Raw genomic sequence first — 22,404 nt, forward strand, 5'->3', positions numbered from 1 at the left:
CAGAATCACACATATATAGAATTGTTACAGCGCAGAAGGAGGTCATTCAGCCCATCGTGTCTGCACCAACTCTTCTAATGAGCATTTCACCTAGTGCCACTCCCCCTGCCTTCTCCCCATAACCTTGCACATCCTTCCTTTTCATATAACAGTCTAATTCCTTTTTGAATGGTTCAATTGAACTTGCCTCCACCACACTCTCAGGCAGTGCATTCCAGACCTCAACCACACGCTACGTGAAATTTTTTTTACCTCATGTCGCTTTTGCGTCTTTTGCCAATTACTTTAAATCTATGCCCTCTCGTTCTCGATCCTTTCAAAAGTGGGAACAGTTTCTCTCTATCTACTCTGTCCAGACCCCTCATGATTTTGAATACTTTTATTAAATCTCTTCTCAGCCGTCTCCTCCAAGGAAAACAGTCCCAACTTCTCCAATCTATCTTCATAGCTGAAGTTCCTCATACCTGGAATCAATCTCATTAAATTTTCCTGCACCCTCTCTAACGCCTTTACATTCTTCCTAAAGCGCTGTGCCCAGAGCTGGATGCAGTACTCCAGCTGAGGCCGAACTAGTGGCTTATACAAGTTCAACATAAGCAATAAAGCCTCGGATACTTTATCCGTATGCTTTATTAGTTGCACTCTCAACCTGTCCTGCCATCTTCAATGACTTCTGTACATATACACCCAGGTCCCTCTGCTCCTGCACCCCCTTTAGAATTGTACCCTTTATTTATATTGTCTCTCCATGTTATTCCTACCAAAATGTATCACTTCACATTTCTCCGCATTGAACTTCATCTGGCACCTGTCCTCCCATTCCACCATTTTGTGCAGATCAAGGTCCCACCATCCCCAGTGAGTTAAAGGACAAGATGTTCTGTTTTAATGGTGTTAGTTGAGAGATAAATGTTGGCCAGGATGCTGGCAGAATTTCTATATCTAATTTTAAAAAGAAGACAGGGCTTTGATTGAATATCTCATCTGAGAGAAGGTCCCTCCAGCATGCAGCACCGCCTGACTGCTGCACTGAAGTATCAACCTGCATTGTGTTTAGTTTCTAGAGTGGGGCTGAATCCACAGCCTTCTGTCCTAGAGGCAAGAGTGTTACTGACTGGGCCACAGCTGAAGAAGGGTCACTGACCCGAAACGTTAACTCTGCTTCTCTTTTCACAGATGCTGCCAGACCTGCTGAGTGGTTCCAGCATTTCTTGTTTTTATTATGATAGGGTGGCTTGTTGCCCAAGTTTCACAGTTTCATGTGAACAGACCCAAAGACAATAAAAGTTAATGTTCCTGAGAAAATCAGCTGGATAACATTTGCTCCATCGATCAAACATTTTTCAAGGACACCCCCCATGCTTCTCTTCACTGGGCTCAACGGCTTGCTTTTTTCATTCAACTCTGCAATGTTTTACATCAACTGATCCTTTATAATTGATCAGTTTGCAGATGCAAGACGACATCAGCAAAATGAGTGAGGTACTGAAGGTCTCACATTTGGCCCTCAGTCTGGTCTGCGTTAGCTGCCAGAGCCAATGAAAAAGAAAGGAACTCAAATTGGCCTCAGAACTCTTTATGCAGGGAGCATCTAAATTAACTGGGCTTTCTGCTCTATTGGCTATTTGCTATTGGCTTCTGCTGGAAATTGAGTGTGTTGGAACATGGTGCAATGGGCCTCCATGGTTTGTTATGATCCTGTAGTTTTTTTTCGGGAAGAATGTGGTGTCCCTTTAAGGCTGGGAAAAGGAGCTGCACTGCTTTAAGGCAGCAGGCTCCAGAAGCTGAGTCAAAGAATGCATTTTCATTGCCCTGGGATACAGCCATTCGGAGACTGCGATTCAAAGAGTGCATTCTCGTTACCTTGGATATAGCTGCTTAGACTGAATCTTAAGAGATACGTTGGTTACAATTTAATTTTGAACTGCCTTATAGTGACAACAGCTTGTACTAATTGAGGACAGACAGACCGCTGTGTGTTAGCACCTGAAAGGAGAAACAGACCATTTCAACTGAATGAAGAGAATTTAGTCTGTTTATTTATTATTCTCTTTCAAAATTCTAAAAATTCAAGTCAAAACAGAGATCTCTGAGAATTTCAACTGAAGGAAGGGAAGTTAGACTTTTTATCCATCAAAAATCCTAAAGCCAAATTGATTCATTAAAAAGTGTTTGCAAGTTGTCAATTGTAGAAATTCATCGCTGGAGAAGGAAAGCAACAATTTCAACTTCTGGATTAAACTATGGACTGTTCTACTGTTAAGAATCTTTTTTTCCATCGAACGGTTGTGAGAACTTCAAGCAACCTTGGACTGATTCACATCCGGCAGGAGCATAAATTTGCGAGAACTCTATTATTTTCTTTTTTAAATGTTGTTTATATCTTAGTAGTGTTTAAGAATTTAGTTTTTCGATTTAAACTGTTAATTTGTTGATTTAAAGACACCTGGTTTGGTTAGCTTCTTTCGGGGGTTAATAGACGGTACAATTTGGCTGGGTCTTTCTTTAATTTGGAAAGTTTAAAAATGATATGTTCGGTGATCTGTGGAGATACGGGATCGAATTAATAGTGTGTTTCTCCCACCACAATCAGAATTGTATGCTTTGATTGGGGGCTTTGACTGGAGCGGTCAGTTGTAACAGGTTAAATACCTGCAAAGAGCACTGGCGAGTTGTACATGCGGAGATGGGCACTTGGATTAGGTGCCAGAGGGCTGCCAGTGCTCTGTGCAGCCATGCCCCAGTCCAGGGTAAGCACTCCAGGAAAGAAGGAGGGAAAAAGGGAGGGAAAATTGAATGAAAAATGTAAACTTCAGGTAGTCCTTTATGTATTTCCACATTTATATTCATTATCAAATACAAACAGCTAGAACTTATTGAGAAAGGTTTGGTTTTACCTGGAAAGCACTTGGTAACATATCACCAGGGCTGGCCAAAGCTGCCAAGACTGCAGTGGTGGTGGTGCCGATATTAGATCCCAAGGTCAAAGGGTAGGCACGTTCAATGCTGATCACCCCAATACCTAGGCAACAAGAAACAACACCGCAGTTAGGCCCAATTCAACACAACCTAACTGATCAACCGGTACAGACAGCAACTATTAGCTGATCAGGTATTTAAAGTATTCAAGCCAAGAAGCCTTGGTGCTCAGTAATTTAAGATCTGAGGTCAGGATTTGCCACAGGAGTTATATTGATTGTCCAGTGAAACTCCAGTAGGCCAGGCAGAAGATTTGCTCTGGGAACCATTCTAGCAACGGACTGATTTCCACCTAACAACTCCAGGATCCTCCGTTGCAAGTGATGGGGAATGCAGAATAATTTGCCAAACTGAAGCTCATGCTGTATACAAGGAAATGCCATGCCTTCCTGGAGTCCAGGATTGCTTTGGTGTACGAGGAAGGGGATTTAAATTTTAAAGGTCTGCAACAGTGTGGAATCATTCTCAGGAAGATCGAATCATCTCCCAAGCCTGCAAATTTAAAAATGTTCTGTCCTTTTCATGGCCTAGAGCCTCAGAATGCTGTAGCAAGGAGCCGAAATAAGCTCAGAAATAAAAAAAATTCTGAGCTCAGAAATAAAAAAAATAGGCAGCCACATTACTAGGAGTGTACTATAGACCCCTAAATAGTGAGAGGGAGATAAAAGAACAAATATGTTGGCAAATTTCTGAGTGCAAAAATAGTTGGGGATTTCAACTACCCCAATATCAACTGGGTTACAAATTGTGTGAAGGGCACTGAGGGCACAAAATTCTTGAACTGCATTCAAGAGAACATTTTTAGCCAGCACGTAACAAGCCCAATAGGAGGGGGAGCAATTCTAGATTTAGTCTTCAGAAATGAAACTGGGCAAGTGGATGAAGTAACAGTGGGTGAACCTTTTGAAGATAGTGACATTAATACAGTTAGATTTAGCATTATTTTGGAAAAGCTGAGGGGTGATCTGGCAAAAGTGGACTGGATACTGCTACTGGAAGGAAAATCAGTGGCAAACTAGTGGGAGGCATTCAAAAGCGAGATTCTACAGGCACAGCGTTGACATGTCCTCACAAAGAAAAAGGGTGGAACTGCCAAATTTAGAGCCTCTGGTTTATCTAGAAGCACACAGAGTAAGATAAAGCAGAAAAAGAAAGCTTATGACAGAACAAAAACTTAATATTTTAGAAACCGAAAGGAGCACAGAAAGTGCAGGGGTGAAGTAAAAAAGGAAATTAGGAAAGCAAAGAGATGACATGAAAAATATTGGCATGTAAAATCAAGTAAAACCCAAAGATGTATTATCAGTACATTAAGGGCAAGAGGATAACTAAAGAAAGGGTAGGGTGTATCAGAAATGTACAAGGTAACTTATGCGTGGATGCAGAAGATGTAGGCAGGGTTCTTAATTAATACTTTGTCTTTCTCTTCACAAAGGAGAGGGATGATGCAGACATTGTAGTTAAAGAAAAGTGTGAAATATTAGATACGATAAGCATAATGAGAGAGGAAGTACTGGAGGATCTGGCATCCTTGAAAATGGATAAATTACCAGGGCTGGATGGATTTTATCCCAGGCTGTTAAAGGAAGCCATGGAGGAAATAACGGATGCTCTGAGGTTAATTTTCAAACCCTCACTAGATACAGGCGAGGCACCAGACGATTGGAAGTCTGCGAAAATTGTACCATTGTTTAAAAAGGGTGCGAGGGATAGGCCAAATAATTATAGGCCGGTCAGTCTGACCTCGGTGGTGGGCAAATTATTAGAATCAATTCTGAGAGAGAGGATAAACTATCACTTAGAAAAGCATGGATTAATCAGGGTTAGTCAGCATGGATTTGTTAAGGGAAGTTTGTGTCTTACCAACTTAAATGATTTTTTTGAGGAAGTAACAAGGAGGATTGATGAGGGTAGTGCAGTGGATGTAGTCAATATGGATTTTAGTAAGGCATTTGACAAGGTCCCACATGGCAGACTGGTCAAAATAATAAAATGTCCATGGGATACAGAGGAATGTGGCAAGTTGGATCCAAAATTGACTCAGTGACAGGAAACAAAGGGTAATGGCCGACGGATGTTTTTGCAAACAGAACACGGTTACCAGTGGCATTCCACAGGGCTCAGTGTTGGGTCCCTTGCTGGTTGTGGTATATAGTAATGATTTGGACTTAAATATGCGAGGCATGATTGGGAAATTTGCAGATGACACAAAAATTGGCTGTGTGGTTGATAGTGAAGAGGATAGCTGTAGACTCCAGAATGATGTCAATGGTTTGGTTGAGCGGGTGGAAAAGTGGCAAATGGAATTCAATCCAGAGAAGTGTGAGATAATGCAATTGGGGAGGGCAAACAAAGCAAGGAAATACACAACAAATGGGAGGATATTGAGAGGGGTAGAGGAATTGAGAGACCTTGGAGTGCATGTCCACAGGTCGCTAAAGGTAGCAGGACAATTAGATAAAGTGGTGAAGAAGGCATGTGGAATGTTTTCCTTTATTGGCCAAGGTATAGAATTCAAAAGCAGGGATGTAATGTTGGAACTGTACAAAACACTAGTTAGGACACAGTTGGAGTATTGCGTACAGTTCTAGTCACCACATGACAGGCAGACATATTTGCTGTGTAGAGAGCACAGAGGAGATTTACAAGAAGGCTGCATTTGCTGACAATGCAACCACTAGGTGGCACAGTACTTGCACATGCGCAAATGAAGCCTCTTCCACTGGAACGTTAGTGTCTGCGACGGTCAGGCAGCTGCCAGGATTAAAGATGGCACTGCTCAGTTTATCCCAGGAAACGCTTATGGCTAGATCGTTCTAGCAAACTAACCTTACATTAAGTTGGATGGAAGCCCAGTAATATACTAGTATGTGGTATAGGATACTAACTGTAATCCTCAGAGCCATTTAATATTCCAGTAATCCTATTAAATACAAAAGGAATTCAATGATTGAATTTCCACGTTCTGATACTTTTGGGAGATAGTGAATTGGCACCCCGATTGATGGAGAAGAAAGTGGAGCAGAGTATAAAATGTGCTGCCAATTCATTATCCACATTTTATATGACTGACCAGGACTGATATCACCCGAATGCAACTACTAGCTCCGACCCCCTGGCCCCCTTCGGCAACTCGCTTTCTCTCCTTCCTCCCTCCTCCCCATTGGCCACATCCCCCCCTCAGCCGCTCATTCCAGACCTCGCTGCTCCCCCTCACTCCCCTGCCTGATTGTTCCCCACTCCTCGCTTCGCACCACCCTGATCTCCAGCCGTTCATTTCCCATTCCCCCGCCCCTTCCAGCCACTAGTTATAGGCCGCACCGCTTCCCTCCTCTAGGCCAGTCACTCCCATGTTTTATCATTCTCCACGCGTCACCCGAAGAAGCAAGGCGGGCCACAAGGAGTGACTGGGCGACGTAGGAGCTAGAGGCCGAGAGGACGGATGCGGCGTGGCCTAGTGCTAGCGACGAGGTGGGGGTGGGGAGCAAGTGGCCGGACAGCAGGGTGGCAAGGGGAGTGAGGAAGCGGGAGCGAGCAGCTGGAGAACCGGGTGGTAAGGAGCGGGGAATAATCGGTCAGGGGAGTGGGAGGGAGCAGCGAGGTCTGGAGCGAGCGACTGAGGGTGGGAAGCGTCGAGGGCTGGAGCGAGTTGCCAAGGGGGGAGAGTGGCTAGTGGGGCAGGAGCGAGTGACGGCGATCGAGTTTCAGCTGCAAAGTCTCCCATTCAGCCGGTCCCTCCAGCTGAGTGGAGGCACTCACAAAAGGGTTCAGAACGAGTAATCGAAAACAAGGCCCAGAACTGTGAGTGCCCACAGTGTGGAGGAAGAACCCCTCTACAAGAATGCGTTTGGCCACAATTGCACCCCCTTTGAGCCTGCCTCTCTCTGATACTGGCATTTGAACAAGACCCTGATAGCCCTCCAACCTCCTGCCGAGAGGCCGCCTCCAAAGGACTGCTAGGCTCCCGACAAAGAAATGGGCGGGAGGCCCATGCAACCTTGTATCACTCTCTGAAAATGGTCCTTAATTGTGGCCTAATTACCTTGATTGCCTGCCTGTCTCCATTGAGGGAGTTGCCGACTCCGGTGGCAGCCCATCCCTAGGAAGCTCACCCAAAGGTGGGACTATGTCGGGGCACCATCCCAAAAGGGTTTTCCTTCACTTTCTTGGAACTCCCTCCTCCAAATCTGCCTCTATGGGGTCGAGAAAATTCACCCTATAGAATACTAAAGTATGGAAGTTATGCTGAATTGCTATAAATCATTAGTTGAGCATCAACTACAGTAGTGCATCAAATTCTGGTCAGGAAGAATGTCAAGGCCTTGGAGTGGATGAAGATGAGATTCACCAGAATGATACAAGTGATGAAGAAATAGTTACGTGGAGAGACTAGAGAAGCTGGGATTTCTCTCCTTAGAGCATTTCCTGCCACCTTCAAAGATTTGTGTATGTGAACCCTAACAAGCCCCTAGGTCTCTCTGTTCCTTCACCCTCTTTAAAATTGTACCAGGGTTAATGGGAGATTTATAGACCTGTTCAGAATTCTGAAGAATTTGAAGAGAGTAAATAAGGAGAAATTGCTTCTACAGGAGGGTTGATAACCAGAGGACACCGATGTAAGATAGTTGGCAAAAGAATTGGGGGAAGATGAGGGGAAATTGTTTTTACTCAGCGAGTTGTTATGATCTGGAACTCACTACCTGAAAGGGTTGTGGAAGCAGATTCAATAGTAACTTTCAAAAGGGAATTGGATATATAATTGAAAAGGAAGAAAATCGCAGTGAGTGTGAATATCTCGGTCAAAAAGCTGGCACAGGCACGATGGGCCCAATGACCTCCTCTGTGCTGTAATTCTATGATCCTTACTACTGTTTATCGATTGGCTACCAGAATGCCACCTTGACTAGCTGCTGGTGAACTTACCGATGAGGGGAGTGATGGCAGAAGTAAACACTGAGCTGCTTTGGACAACAAAAGTAATGCCAGCTCCCACCACCATGGCAAGATACCCAGCCAACCAACCAAATGGATATGGGAAATCTGAAATCAAACAGAGGAGATGGCATGAAATAGGTTCTATCTACAATCATTCAGAATATCAGACTTTCCTGAATTACCTCAGCTTATTGCAATGCCTGTCAATACCTGGAGGCTCCTCAGACAGCGTCGAGTCTCAATAACTAATTGTTTTCCACTGATAATAACTGGAAATTTCCTCATAACCAGGCCAGTTATCTTCTATTGTAAATCAGCTATGCAGAATATGTTTTTCATTTTTAGTTCGCGGGATGTAGATGTCACTGGCAAAGCCAGCATTTATTGTCTCTCCCTAGTTGCCCTTGAGAAGGTGATGATGAGCCTTCTTCTTGAACTGCTGTAAACCCTAAGGTGATAGTCTTCCCACAATAGCATTTATTTCCATCATGCTTTGGGACGTCAATGCTGTTAGCAGGTTTGGCATTTATTGCCCATCCTTAGTTGCCTTTGAGAAGGTGTGGTGGGTCTACTTCTTGAACCGCTGCACTCCTTATGGTGATAGGCATCCCACAGCACTGTTCGGTAGGAAGTTCCAGGATTTGGACCCAGTGACGAAGTTAGGTAGTGAATTGACGTGACACATTTTCAGGCTATTTCACACATTTCTGCTCAGTTACTATTAATTTGACACCAGAATGGCAGTGTGAGAACCTGGATTTCTTGAGGTCCTATGCATGTGGCCTTATTGACTACCAAGTGTTGGGTGGATGGGGTTGGGACAATTGGAGTGAATGGGCTGAATTGCTCTGGTTGTTAAATGGAGGGATATTCTGTTCTTTTAAATATGATTACAATGACTCTATATGTAATGGCCGGAGCAATTCTTGCTCACATGTATGATCTTTTGTCCCTAATGATTGAAGTTCAGCTTGATGCAAACAGCCACCCTTTTCATTTGGCAAAGCAACTTCACAGGTCACACTCCTCATTCATTAATAATGTTAGCTCTTAGTGGGAGACAAGCACAGAAGAGATATAAAAACATTCTTCGCCAATATCAGAAAAAGCTGTAGGACGTTTCTGTCCCACTGCTACAATTTTCTTAATCTCCTGGTAATGAGGATTGACACCTGAGTATTGTTTAAATTGGCCTTGTTCCTTGGCTTCTGAGCCTTACCTGTGAAGATTGTTATGGGATGTTTGGATCGGTGAACAGTTCATGACGAAGAGGTGCATGATCTGTTTGTTAAGATGCTAAACTGCGATATTCTCAGCTCAGTTCTGATTAGGCAAAGAGCAAAGTATCGCAGATGCTGGAAATCTGAAATAAAAGCAGAAACTGCTGGAAACACTCAGTAGGTCAGTCAGCATCGGTGGAGAGTGGATGGTAGAGTTAATGCTTCAGAACTTTGTTATCTGTTTGGACGAAGGGTTATCAATCTGAAATGTCAACTCTACTTTCCTCTCTCCACATGTGCTGCCTGATCTGCTGTGTGTTTCCTGTTTTTATTCCACTTTAAATTAGGCTTGCTAAACTTCTGCTCAGAAGAAATGGCAATGCTTGACTATTTATATTAACTGGTCACCTGGCACAAAAAAATCCATTGAAGGCTCCAATAATCACACCAGGGAACTCAATTCCTTAACCACCATCAGCAACTTACCAGTGTTAATGACTTTTTTGATGGCTTTAGCAACCTGTCCTCTCAGCATACCATTCAGCAGCTTGACAATCAGTACCAGGCACGTGCAGAGAACCACCAGGGAGCCCGCCAGTAGGATCAGGCCCACCACTAGATCGGACATGGTGGAGTTCACAAACAAATGGTTACCTGGAATTGAGGCATAAATGTTGGAGGATCAAGAAATCATTCACAATTATGGCAAGTGTTTCCTGCACTGATGAAAGATGGAGGACTTACTGAGCGATGCCATCCCCAACTCTTGTCAATCAAATGACCCATTTCCCATTCTGTGACTACAACTGCTGAATGGCACAGGTAGTCCCACCATTGTCTAACTAAAGATGTTTTAGTTCACACATATAGACACACACAGAAGACCAGATCAGGAGTGGGCCTGGAAATCTTGCAATCTGATGCAGAGGGCAGGCCAAGTCAGTCAATGCTGAGTCAGTCCCTTTTGTCAGTGTGCTTGAATCATAGTGCTATTTCTGCATCTCAGCACACAGTGTGCTGAAACACTAAACTATCAGTATGTCTTCAATCAAAATATCATCATTCAACAAGAAATAATGAAAAGAACAACTTATTTCTTCTTCCTTCCTACATGCTTACAATTAACCTATATGGCTTCTTTCTTTTTCTGTCTGGGTTTCTTCTTCTATTTTGATTAGCTTGTCTCTGCTCTCTCAAGATCTCAGACTATGACAACCCTAAACGTCAACTTTGACTACCAACTCCACTTAATGGGTGGGGCTGTGAAATTGATCGATTAGTCTTAATCAAAGACATTGACTCACTTTGTCTACTGGTGGATTCTGTGACACCGGCAAGCTTCGAGTTTCTTTGCGACCTGCACTTTCTTTCTGACTTTCACTTGGGAGTGTAGGAACTTGGACTATAGGAGGTTTCTCATGCTCTCCCTTTGTCAGATTTCCGAAACACATATTTCTCCTTATCACCTTGGTGGTTTTTCACATGGCCTTTTGACCAACACTGAACTCTCGAAGTTTGATACCTCGAGTATCATGACTCAACTTCACTCTGTTTTGCTTTTCCCTTATTTGGCCATTGACATCAGGCTTAAGCAAACAGTTGGGTTTAGTTGTGCTTGTAATAGTAGCATTGTAGGGCATTCTAGAGAAAGTCTTAGAATCTGGTAAAGGTTAACTAACAACTCTATTATTTTCTGTTACTATATACACTCTGCAAGCCACCTAAGCTAGCATCCTTCATGTTATAGTGATAGGAGATTCTATCGCAAGGGGCACAGATAGGCATTTCTGTGGCCGCAAACATGACTCCAAGATGGTATGTTGACTCCCTGGTGCAAGGGTCAAGGATGTCACGGAGCAGCTGCAGGACATTCTGAAGGGGGAAGGTAAACAATCAGAGGTCATGGTTGAAATAGGTACCAACAACATAGCTAGGAAGAGGGATGAGGTCCTACAACAAGAATTTAGGGAGCTAGGTAGCAGATTAAAAAGCAGGACCTCAAAGGTTGTAATCTCTGGATTACTCCCAGTGCCAAGTACTCGTGAGTATAAGAATAGGAGGATAGAGCAGATGAATGCATGGCTAAAGAGATGGTGCAGGAGGGAGGGCTTTAGTTTCCTGCATCACTGAGTCTGTTTTTGGCGAAGGTGGGACCGGTACAAATCTGACAGGTTACACCTGAACCGGAATGGGACCAACATCCTTGCAGGGAGGTTTCCCAGTGCTGTTGGGTGGGGTTAAACTAATTTGGCAGGGGGGTGGGATACAAAGTGGAGGTACAGTAAGGGGTGATGCACAGCTAAACATAGAAGAGAAACTAAGTCAGTCTGGAAGGTAGAGCAAATATAGACCTGTTAAGGCACAAGTGAATAATGCAAGGCTGGATTGCATCTATTTTAACGCAAGGAGTCTTATAAGTAAGGCAGATGAATTGAGGGCATTGATTAACACGTGGGAATATGATATTATTGCTATCACATGGTTGAGGGAAGGGCAGAACTGGCAGCTTAATATTCCAGGGTATAAAATCTTCAGGTGTGACGGGCGGGGGGGGGAGTGGTGAAGGGGGGGGATGTGGGCGTGTAAAAAAGGAAGTGACATTGCCAAGGAGTCAATTACTGCAGTGAGGAGGGATGATATCTTAGAAGGTTCCTCAAATGAGGCCATATGGGTAGAACTTGAGTGGCGCAGTGGTTAGCACCGCAGCCTCACAATTCCAGCAACCCACGTTCAGTTCTGGGTACTACCTGTGTGGAGTTTGCAAGTTCCATCTGTGACCGTGTGGGTTTCTGCCAGATGCTCCAGTTTCCTCCCACAGCCAAAGACTTGCAGGTTGATAGGTAAATTGGCCATTGTAAATTGCCCCTAGTGTAGGTAGGTGGTAGGAAAATGGTGGGGATGTGGTAGGGAATATGGGATTAATGCAGGATTAGTATAAACGTTTGGTTGTTGGTTGGCACAGAATGGGCTGAAGGGCCTGTTTCAGTGCTGCATCTCTAAATAAATAAACTTAAAAACAAAAAGGGGGCAATCACTTTGCTGGGAGTGTACTACAGGCCTCCAAACAGTCAGGGAGAGATAGAGGGACAGATATGTAGGCAAATCTCAGAGAGGTGTAAAAATAGTAGGGTAATAATAGTAGGGGATTTCAACTTCCCCAATATTAACTGGGATAGTCCTAGTAAAAAAGGCTTAGAGGGGGCGGAACTCTTAAAGTGCATCCAGGAGAGCTTTTTGAGGCAGCAAGTAGAAAGTCCTACAAGAGAAGGGGCGGTACTGGACCTAATCTTAGAGAATGAAGCTGGAAAAGTGGTAGAATTGTCAGTGGGGGAGCATTTCAGGGATAGTCACCAAACTTTAAGATTTAAGGCAGTTATGGAAAAGGACAAAGATGGACCGGAAATAAAGGTACTGAATTGGGGGAAGGCCGATTTCAATATGATAAAACAGGATCTGGCCAAAGTGGACTGGAAGCAGCTACTTGGGACAAGTGGGAGTCATTCAAAAAGGAAATAGTGAGAGTTCAGGGCCAACATGGTCCCAGAAAGGTGAAGGGTAGGACCAACAAGTCAAGGGAACCCTGGATGTCAAGGGATATAGAGGATTAGATAAGGGAAATAAAGGAGGCTTATGGCAGATTCAGAAGGCTGAATACAGTGGAGGCCCTAAAGTAGTATAGCAAGTGTAGGGGGGGTAATTAAAAAAGTAATTAGGTGAGTGAAGAGGGGCATGAAAAACACTAAATGCTGGAAATACTCAGCAGGTCTGGCAGCAGCTGTGGAGAGGGAAGCAGAATTAATGTTTCAGGCCAGTGAACAGTTCTGATGAAGGGAGATTGGTCAAGAAGGTAAGATCCCATGGGGTCCAGGGCAATTTGGCAAATTGGATCCAAAATTGCCTTCGTGGCAGGAGGCAGAGGGTGATGGTCGAGGGTTGTTTTTGCGATTGGAAGCCTGTGACCAGTGGTGTACCGCAGGGATCGGTGCTGGGACCCTTGCTGTTTGTAGTGTACATTAATAATTTAGATGTGAATATAGGAGGTATGATCAGTAAGTTTGCAGATGACACAAAAATTGGTGGTGTCGTAAATAGTGAGGTGGATAGCCTTAGATTACAGGATGATATAGATGGACTGGTAAAATGGGCAGAGCAGTGGCAAATGGAATTTAATCCTGAGACGTGTGAGGTGATGCATTTTGGGAGGACTAACAAGGCAAGGGAATATACAACAGATGGTAGGACCCTAGAAAGTACAGAGGATCAGAGGGATCTTGGTGTACTTGTCCATAGAACACTGAAGGCAGCAGCACAGGTAGATAAGGTGGTTAGGAAGGCATATGGGATACTTGCCTTTATTAGCCGAGGCAGAGAATATAAGAGCAGGGAGGTTATGATGGAGCTGTATAAAATGCTAGTTAGGCCACAGCTGGAATACTGTGTACAGTTCTGGTTGCCATACAATAGGAAGGATGTGATTGCACTGGAGAGGGTGCAGAGGAGATTCACCAGGATGTTGCCTGGGCTGGAGCATTTTAGCTATGAAGAGAGACTGCATAGCTAGGGTTGTTTTCCTTAGAGCAGAGAAGGCTGAAGGTGGAAATGATTGGTGGACACAAAATTATGAGGCACACAGATAGGGTAAATAGGAAGAAACTTTTTCCCTTAGTGGAGGTGTTAATAACTAGGGGCATAGATTTAAGGTAAAGGGCAGAAGGTTTAGAAGGGATTTGAGGATTTTTTTTTTACCCAGAGGGTGGTTGGAATCTGGAATACAGTGCCTGAAGGGGTGGTAGAGGCAGGAACCCTCACAATTTTTAAGAAATATTTAAATGAGCACTTGAAATGCCATAGCATACAAGGCTACGGGCCAAGTGCTGGAAAATGGGATTAGAATAGACAGACTTGATGGCTGTCATGGACACGGTGGGCCAAAGGGCCTGTTTCTGTGCTGTATAACTCTATGACTCTATGCTGCCATACCTTCTTCTTCTCAAGCCTATCTCAGGTGACTGTTACATCATTATTCGTACAGTGGGAGGGGTCTCTCTCATGTCTTCAGTATTAATCCTTTACAACCTTATACTACATCTCCCCACCATGTCTTCATTCAAAATTTTTCCAAACATATATATATTTATGTCTTCTCTACTACTCTCTCTCCCCCAGGTCTCTGATTTTATAGATTCAGTCTTATCGGAGGTTTGGCAACTCTCCGTGATCTGGTTGTAATCTGTCTGGGATGATCAGTAGTCTTCATAGGAAGTCTGGGTTGCTGTCTTGGTTTCTCATTTCTACAGGCTGTAGTATTTCATTCGGTTTGAGTTTGTTCATCTTCATTTGCATCTTTCAAATGGATTACTGACTGTTGCTTTTGAGGAATTGGAATTTTATTCCCCAATTCCTTCGTATGTTCCTTTCATTCATTCGTATGACATAAGATCGCTGATAGTCCTCATGATTATTGTACCTTCTCGTTCCAGGTCATGGATGTAAACTTCTTGACCATTGCTTAACTTGGGTAAGCTTCTCACTCAAAATCTCCTATTGCAATTCCGGGTTTCTTTCCTTCTGTAGGAATTTTCTCTTTCTTGAACTTTCTCGTAGTCTTGCGTCTTCAATCCAGGAATTAATTGTTGAAGCAATACTGGAAGCTGTGTTCTTAACTTCCTTCCCATTAGTAATTCTGCTGGTGATAATCCACACAGCAGTGGCATCGAACAATAAACTAGGAGTGAGATAGGAAGATCTTCATTTTTCCTGAGTAAAGATTTTGTGGTTCTCATGCGTTGTTCTGCCTCGCCATTGATCTGTGAATACCTTGGTGAGCTTGTAAGATGCTGAAAGCCCATCTTCATGGCAAACTGGGTAAAACATTTGTTCGCAAACTGTTGTTTGTTGTCTGATAATATTTCATCCGGAATGCCATGTGTCATGAAGATGTCCATAAGGATTCTGATAACTACCTCGGTGGTCGTAGAATGTAATCATCGGACTTCTATCCACATGAAATGTAGTCAATAATGATGATATATGACTTCCCATCAAGCATAAATAAATCCATGCCAAGCCTTTGCCAAGGTCTAGTTGGACATTGGGTAGTCAACAGCAGTTCATGCTGTCCTGACCTCTGTATCACACATGTCTGACAGTTGTTGATCATGGTCTTGATATTCTTAGATACCCCAGGCCACCATACCGAAGATTGTTCCCCGCTCTGCACTTGGTTATACACAAATGGCCTTGGTGTAATAATCGATACAAGGTATCGGATCTCATTGAAGTAGGAGTAACAATTATGTCATTGTAAACTAATAAGTCAGCAATTATGGTAAAGTATTGCCTATACTCATGGAACGTCTTCATTGTTCTCCCTCCTGGACTTTCTTGTGGCCACACATGTTGACAATATTATCTAATGCGAATGCACTCTGCATCATTCTTCTGTGCTTGTCATATTTCTCGCAACTTCTGTGTGCTTGCTGGCCAACTTTGTGCTGTGCGTTGTGAGTATGACTCTATGTCACATACGAAATTCACGTCTTCCTGTGATGGATGATCTATGGTTGCCCTTGATAGCGCATCGGCTGACGATTGGAAGGAATTGTTTACCTTTGTTTGCTTGACTTCGGCTACCTTTTCAATCAACTGCAGTTGTAAGCATGCATTCCTGCTCAGAAAAGAAAATTCTTGCTTGTGTAAGACATACCAGTTGTCTGCCTCTTTGCTGAAGAGTTGCTTGGAGTTCGCCTTTTACTCGCAGTTGTGTCCCTCCTGGACCATGCAACTGTATATCTGTCAGTTGTAGGTAATGTCTCTTCCCAAGGCTCTTGGTCAGACAATGCTGTGATGCTTGCCCCTGTGCATAGCTTAAAATTCGTGAGGTGTCCATTCACGTAGATGTCTGCTGACCAGAAATCTTGGTCTGGATTACTGATTTCTCCGAAGACCTCTCCTGGTTCTTTCTCTTGTGGATATTGCTGTACTTAATTCAATGCCGTTTGCGTGAAGGTATTCTGCTTTGTACCTTTAAGCAAAGACATTTTGCTGTGGCACATCTTCCCATAGTGTCCAGTTTTTCCATAATTACTTGCTGGGCACTGCTATTGCCTGTGGGGTCTTCTTGGCTCCACAACGTTGACACGGTTTTCCTATATCATGCACCTTCTCACCTGTATGTTTTTTCAGTTCCTCAAAGTGTTTCCCTGGCTTTGGTTTAATCAGTTGGACGGACATTGGACTCCTTCTCATCCAAGGCTTGTCTTCTGCTCGTAGGATGTCCCTATTCTGTTTGCGAACTTCACCTGTCTTACAATTTGAATGGTCTTTTCCAGTGTAAGGTCTTCCTTGGATTGCAACAGGTCTGACAAGGATTCATCCGCTTTGCCGACGACTATCCTGTCTCAGATTAGTCCTGCCTTTAATTTGTTGTATTTGCAACCTTCAACTAATCTATACAGGCCATTAATATAGGAGTCTACAGATTTGCCAATCATCTGTGCCCACTTATTAAATTTGGCTCTTGCCAAGATTTTATTGATATGAAGATTTAACTATTTACCAAAGGTTTGGAGTATCTCTTTGAATTTATTGGTAGCCTCGTTGATCCCTTGTCACAGAATTACGTCATCCGCAACCACACCTACTGAATACAGGAGAATGTTCACTTGTTCCACTTCAGATTTTGTATAGAGTTGCAAAGCAATTCTTCACCTTAGGAACCTTTTTTCTCCATGATAACCAATTTTGTATCTGATTGGGTCCCTCTTGATTCTGGAAACTCGCAGGCATTCCCAATTTTAGCTCCATATTGCTTTCTTAATAGACTTTGTAGAGTGTTTCCCTTTATTTAAGAAATTCTGCTTGTTTGTTTTTTTCATGCTTACTTGCCTTAATGGAGGAGTCCCTGCTGTTTTGGGGGGGGTTTCCCATGGTCTTCAGGAGTTCCCGAGCTTTTTGGGGGTTTCCTGCTCTTCACCCTTGCGTTCAGCCCTAGTGAAGGATTACGTTTTTCCCCATTTTTTCCCCCAAGCATGATGCCTTAAGAAAATTAAAGTAATCCCCGACTATTGGTATTGTTGGATTCTACTTGCAGGCCACCACACTTTTCTTCTGTGATGCAGTCTGTATTTGACTCACCACAGCTGCCGAGCTCTTCACAGCCTCTTCTGCAGGTAAATAGTTTTCTTACCGTACCCGGCCAGTATTTATCTTTAAATTTATTTGTTGTTCACCTGGTGTTTCTTCCAAAGGTAAGGAGATCTTCAAATTCTTCTGGTCGCTTTCACTGTTGTTGCAATGTTGGGTTTAGTTGGTTTGTATTTGTAGCATTGTAGGGTGTTCTAGAGAAAGTTTTAGACTCTGGTAAAGGTTAATTAACAACTCTATTATTTACAGTTACTATATTCACTCTCCACAAGCCACCTAAGGCTAGCATCCTTCGTGCTGCTATACCTTCTTCTTCTCAAGCCTATCTCAGGTGACTGTTACATCATCGCTTGTACAGTGAGGGGTGTTTCTCTCACTCTCTTTGGTATTAAACCTTTACAACCTTATACTACACAAAATAAACCTTGTTTTAGGAGCGTGTTTAAACACTCACTCGTAAGGTGAGAAACTTGTTGTAGACTGTGGGGTTATTCTGTAAAAGAACAGAAAATTGTCTAGCCTGTGTTGGAGAAACATGGAAATTACTGCCTAGCTTATCAGCTAGCAAATACTTCTGCAAAGACCTCTTCACAATTTGTACACTTCTTTCTGCAGCACCATTCGATGCTGGGTCATATGGTGGAATTAGAGTGTGTTTGACTCCATTACTATTCAGAAATATTTCAAACTCTTCTGACATAAACTATGAACCATTATTTGACACCAACACCTTTGGCAACCCATAAATTGCAAACCAACTTCTGAATACCTCAATAGCTTTGACACTTGTCATACTGGGCACAGACTCAACATTTATCCATCTGTTATAGCTATCAATCAAAACAAAATACTCTACCTTCCACTTCAAAGAGGTTGATGTACTAGTTCACACAGTTTTCTTGTGTTTGACCATGGAATGATAGGAACCTTGGTTGGATCATTTCTCATTCTAACATACAAAAGTACGAATTTGGAGCATAAGTCGGCCATTTGGCCCCTCTAGCCTGCTCCGCCATTCAATAAGATCATGGCTGATCTGTTTGTGTCTTGAATTCCACACTCCCATCTACCCCGATAACCTTTGATTCCCTTGCCGAACAAGATTTTATCTACTTCTGCCTGAAAAATATTCGATGACCCCACCTCCACCACCTTCTGAGGCAAAGAGTTCCAAAGTTGCACAACCCTCTGAGAGAAGAAATTTCTACTCATCTCTCTCCTAAATGGGCGACCCCTAATTTTAAAACAGTGTCCCCTAGTTCTAGACTCACCCACAAGAGGAAACATCCCCTCCACATCCACCCTTTCAAGACCGTTCAGGATCTTATAAACTTCAATCCAGTCTCCCCTGGCTCTTCTAAACTGCAGTGAAAAGAAGCCCAGTCTGTCCAACCTTTCCACATAAGACAACCCGCTCATTCCAGGTATCAATCTAGTAAACCTCCTCTGAACCACCTCCAACGCATTTACATTCTTCCTTAAATAAGGATGTCAAAACTGCATACAGTATTTAAGATGTGGTCTCACCAATGCCCTGTATAACTGAAGCATAATATCCTTACTTTTATTTTCAATTCTTCTCGTAATAAAGGATAGCATTCCATTATCTTTCTTTATTACTTGCTGTATCCGCATACTAACTTTTTGTGACTCATGCACAAGAATATCTAGATCCCACTGCACCCCAGAATTCTGCAGTCATTCTCCATTTAAGAAATACTCTGCTTTTTTATTCTTCCTGCCAACGTGAACAACTTCACATTTTCCCACATTATGCTCCATCTGCCAGATTTTTGCCCACTCACTCAACCTGTCTATTTAGGTCTGAAGCTCCTTATGTCCTCTTCACAATATACTTTCCTACCTAGTTTTGTGTAATCTGCAAATTTAGGTACCATGCCATTGCTCCCCTCATGTAACTCATTAATATAAATTGTAACAAGTTGAAGCCCCAGAACAGACCCCTACGGGACTCCATTCATCGCATCTTGCCACTCAGAAAAGGACCACTTATGCATACTCTCTGTTTTCTGCCAACTAGCCGATCTTCTATCCATTCTAATATGTTGCTCTTTGCATCATGAGCGCCTCCTTTGCACAATAACCTTTTATGTGGCACCTTGTCAAATGCCTTCTGGAAGTCCAAGTATAATGCGTCAACAGGCTCCCCTTTATTCACAGCACATGTTACGCTTTTAAAGAACTCCAACAAATTGGTTAAATATAACTTCCCTTTCACAAAACCATGCTGACAATTCCCGATTACCTTGAGTTTCTAAGTGCCCAGCTATAACCTCCTTAATGATCAATTCTAACACCTTCCCATGACAGACATCAAGCTAACTGGCCTATAGTTACCTGTTTTCTGCCTTGCCCCACTTCTTGAATAGAGGGGTTATATCTGCTACTTTCCAGCCTGATGAAAACTTTCCAGAATCTAGCAACTTTTGAAAAATTAGCATCTACTACCTCATTAGCCACCTCTTGTAGGACACACTTCTGAGACACACTTTGCAACTTTTCACCAACTCTTCAATATCTCGATCTACCTTTGGATACCAAAAATGGCTTCTTGCTACTGCTTTCATATGGACTATCCCTGTGTGCTCTTTATGAAGTTTCTCTAACAATCTCTAAACTTAGGTGGAATAATGACTGTTAAACCCCATATGAGACAGCCTTGATCTACACTCAGTTCATTTCTACATGTGAAATACTCCTGCAATTTCTTATCATCACACTATTTAGTCCAGCCATTCATGACATAATTAAGTACTTTACTGATCACCACATCCTTACAAGTTTCTTCACTGATTTCTCTGGCAGACACTGGCATGTCATTTGTGTATGCAAAGTAATTCACTGGTAACTCATTGAATTAAAATGAATCAGTCTTCACAGGAAATCTCAAAAGAACACCCCGATTTGCATGGTCTGCGGACTTACAGTATTTAATATTGTACTGATGGACCATCAAAATCAATGCCAACTCTGAAGCTGTGCCTACGCTAGAGATGGTACCCCCATCTTTGAACGAAATATGATCGTAAGGGCCTGGAGTTCAGTTGACAAATTGAACTTCCTACCGTACAGGTATTTATGTAACACCATATATGCTCGCTAATGCCTCTTTCTCAACTTGTGAGTAATTTTGCTCTGACTTCATTAAAGTATGTGAAGCATATGCTACAGGCTTCTCCACATCATCATCCATTATGTGAGATAACACCACACCTATCTCCTGTGTTGAGGCATCGCACACTAAAACTAATTTTTTCTTGGGATCATAATGGGTCAAAACAGCATCACCAGTCAGTACTTTCTTCACTTCTTCAACTGCTTTCTGGCATTCCACAGACCACTCCCAATTGATTCCATCTTTGAGCAGTTGATACAATGGAGTCAATGCATTAACTAATTTGAGGATGAACTTTGAACAATACACAACAATTTCTATGAATGTTCTAAGTTCTTTGTTCACTGGTCTCTTTGCTTTCAAAATTCCCTCAAACTTCTCCTGCATTGGGTGGATATCCTCACTATCTATCTTGTGACCCAAATATGTTACACCTGACACCATGAAGTAACACTTGTGCTTTTTAGCTTTTATGCCATACTCTTGAAGTCAATCTAGGACTTTGTTCAGCCTTACAATGTGCTCTTGCTCTGTCTTCCTGCTAATTAAAATGTCATTGAAGAAACAGCACACTCCTTTCATCCCACTTAGTAACTGATACATGATGCTCTGGTACACTGCGGGAGCAGTAGACACCTTTCATACTAGTGCATCCTATTGTGTGTATGAATGGTAAGCAATTCCTTGCACTTGTCAGTTAATTCTAATCACAAATATGCATTTATTGGATCTATCTTACTAAACACCTTCCCATTTACTAAATTAGAAAACAAAACATCATGAGTAGGCAGTGAGTAATTATCATTTTCAATTACCTTATTTACCATTTGTTTATAATCTTTACAAATCTGAACAAGTCTGTCCACATTTTGAACTATCACAATGGGTGCGGCCAATTCACTGGTCTTCACTTTTTTAATTGCCCCTGTCTTTTTCTAATCTATACAGCTGTTTAATTACTGCTTTTAAGTGTGCACTGGCCTAGCTTTTCAAAATGTCAGTTCTACATTGTCCTTTATCTTGCCTTTGGCCTTGTGATGCCCAATTTTATCTTTTGTTCCTCCTTGCTCAAAGACCACTTTGCGCTCCCTTAGCACTTCCTTAATGTCAGAAGTACTCTTACTGATCTCTACTGTAAATAACTTGGCACAGTTTAGCTGTATTTTCTTAAGCCAATTCCTTCCCATCAGGGAGACTTTGTTCCCTACTACTACTACCAATGGCAAATAATAGCATGCATCATCGTATTCCAACCAAACACTAACTTCACCTAACACAGGAATACTGTTAGAATCATTAGTCAATTTCACACCAGCTTTGTGGAAAGTGACTTAGGGACTTCATGTACTCTTCTTCCGAAATAATAGACATAGCTACAGCTGTATAAACGATGAAAGTAAGTTGTGAATCTCTGACTTGCATTTTTACCGTGGGCACTGGATTTATATCTTCATCCCTTTTACTCTCATCTTCCATGTGCTGTTTGTCTAGTTCTCTGACTGAGTACAACTCTTGATCTTTCTGCTCAATAACATCAACTTCTGTTTCCATATCTATCATATGTGCATTCAAGGACTTCCAGGCTCCTGAACTAACTTTAGATCTACTATGCCCTTGATCTGATGCAATTCTGCAACCTGGGGATTTACCACAACCTGGAGCATTACTGTTTCCTCTACTCCTGCATGCTGTCTGGTTATGATGGACTTTCCCACTGTAGCACTTTGACAAGAAATGGTACCTGATCCATGATGCTCTGTCACACTGCGGGTGGCTACCATGGCAATGTTGGCATCTAAATTTCTAACTTTGAGTCTGTGAACTTGGCTGCTGTGGCCTGGTTCCTGCTGAAATTCGACGGACCTCCCCTACTGGCACAGAGAAAAAACTTCCTTGCAATCTGCAACTATCTCTACCTTCCATTTCCATGGCTGTGGCCTCATCACAGGCCTCCTTCCATATCAGCTATTGCCTTTACTCAAAAGCTTG

At 42.7% G+C, this 22,404-nt stretch overlaps 1 protein-coding gene across 6 annotated transcripts in view; it reads right to left on the reverse strand.

The window, feature by feature from the left end:
• Positions 1 to 22,404, reverse strand: part of LOC137375789 (sodium-dependent phosphate transport protein 2A-like) — a 102,154-nt gene that overhangs the window by 43,771 nt on the left and 35,979 nt on the right. For all 6 annotated transcript variants that reach the window (XM_068043243.1, XM_068043240.1, XM_068043239.1 and 3 more), the window contains 3 exons: positions 9,621 to 9,788; positions 7,903 to 8,019; positions 2,898 to 3,022 (listed from right to left, as the gene is read on the reverse strand). In XM_068043243.1, coding sequence (XP_067899344.1) covers positions 2,898 to 3,022; positions 7,903 to 8,019; positions 9,621 to 9,788 — 410 coding nt within the window. The remainder of the gene's footprint in view (positions 1 to 2,897; positions 3,023 to 7,902; positions 8,020 to 9,620; positions 9,789 to 22,404) is intronic.

The sequence above is a fragment of the Heterodontus francisci genome, chromosome 12 (genome assembly GCF_036365525.1).
Source record: "Heterodontus francisci isolate sHetFra1 chromosome 12, sHetFra1.hap1, whole genome shotgun sequence".
Lineage (NCBI taxonomy): Eukaryota > Metazoa > Chordata > Chondrichthyes > Heterodontiformes > Heterodontidae > Heterodontus > Heterodontus francisci.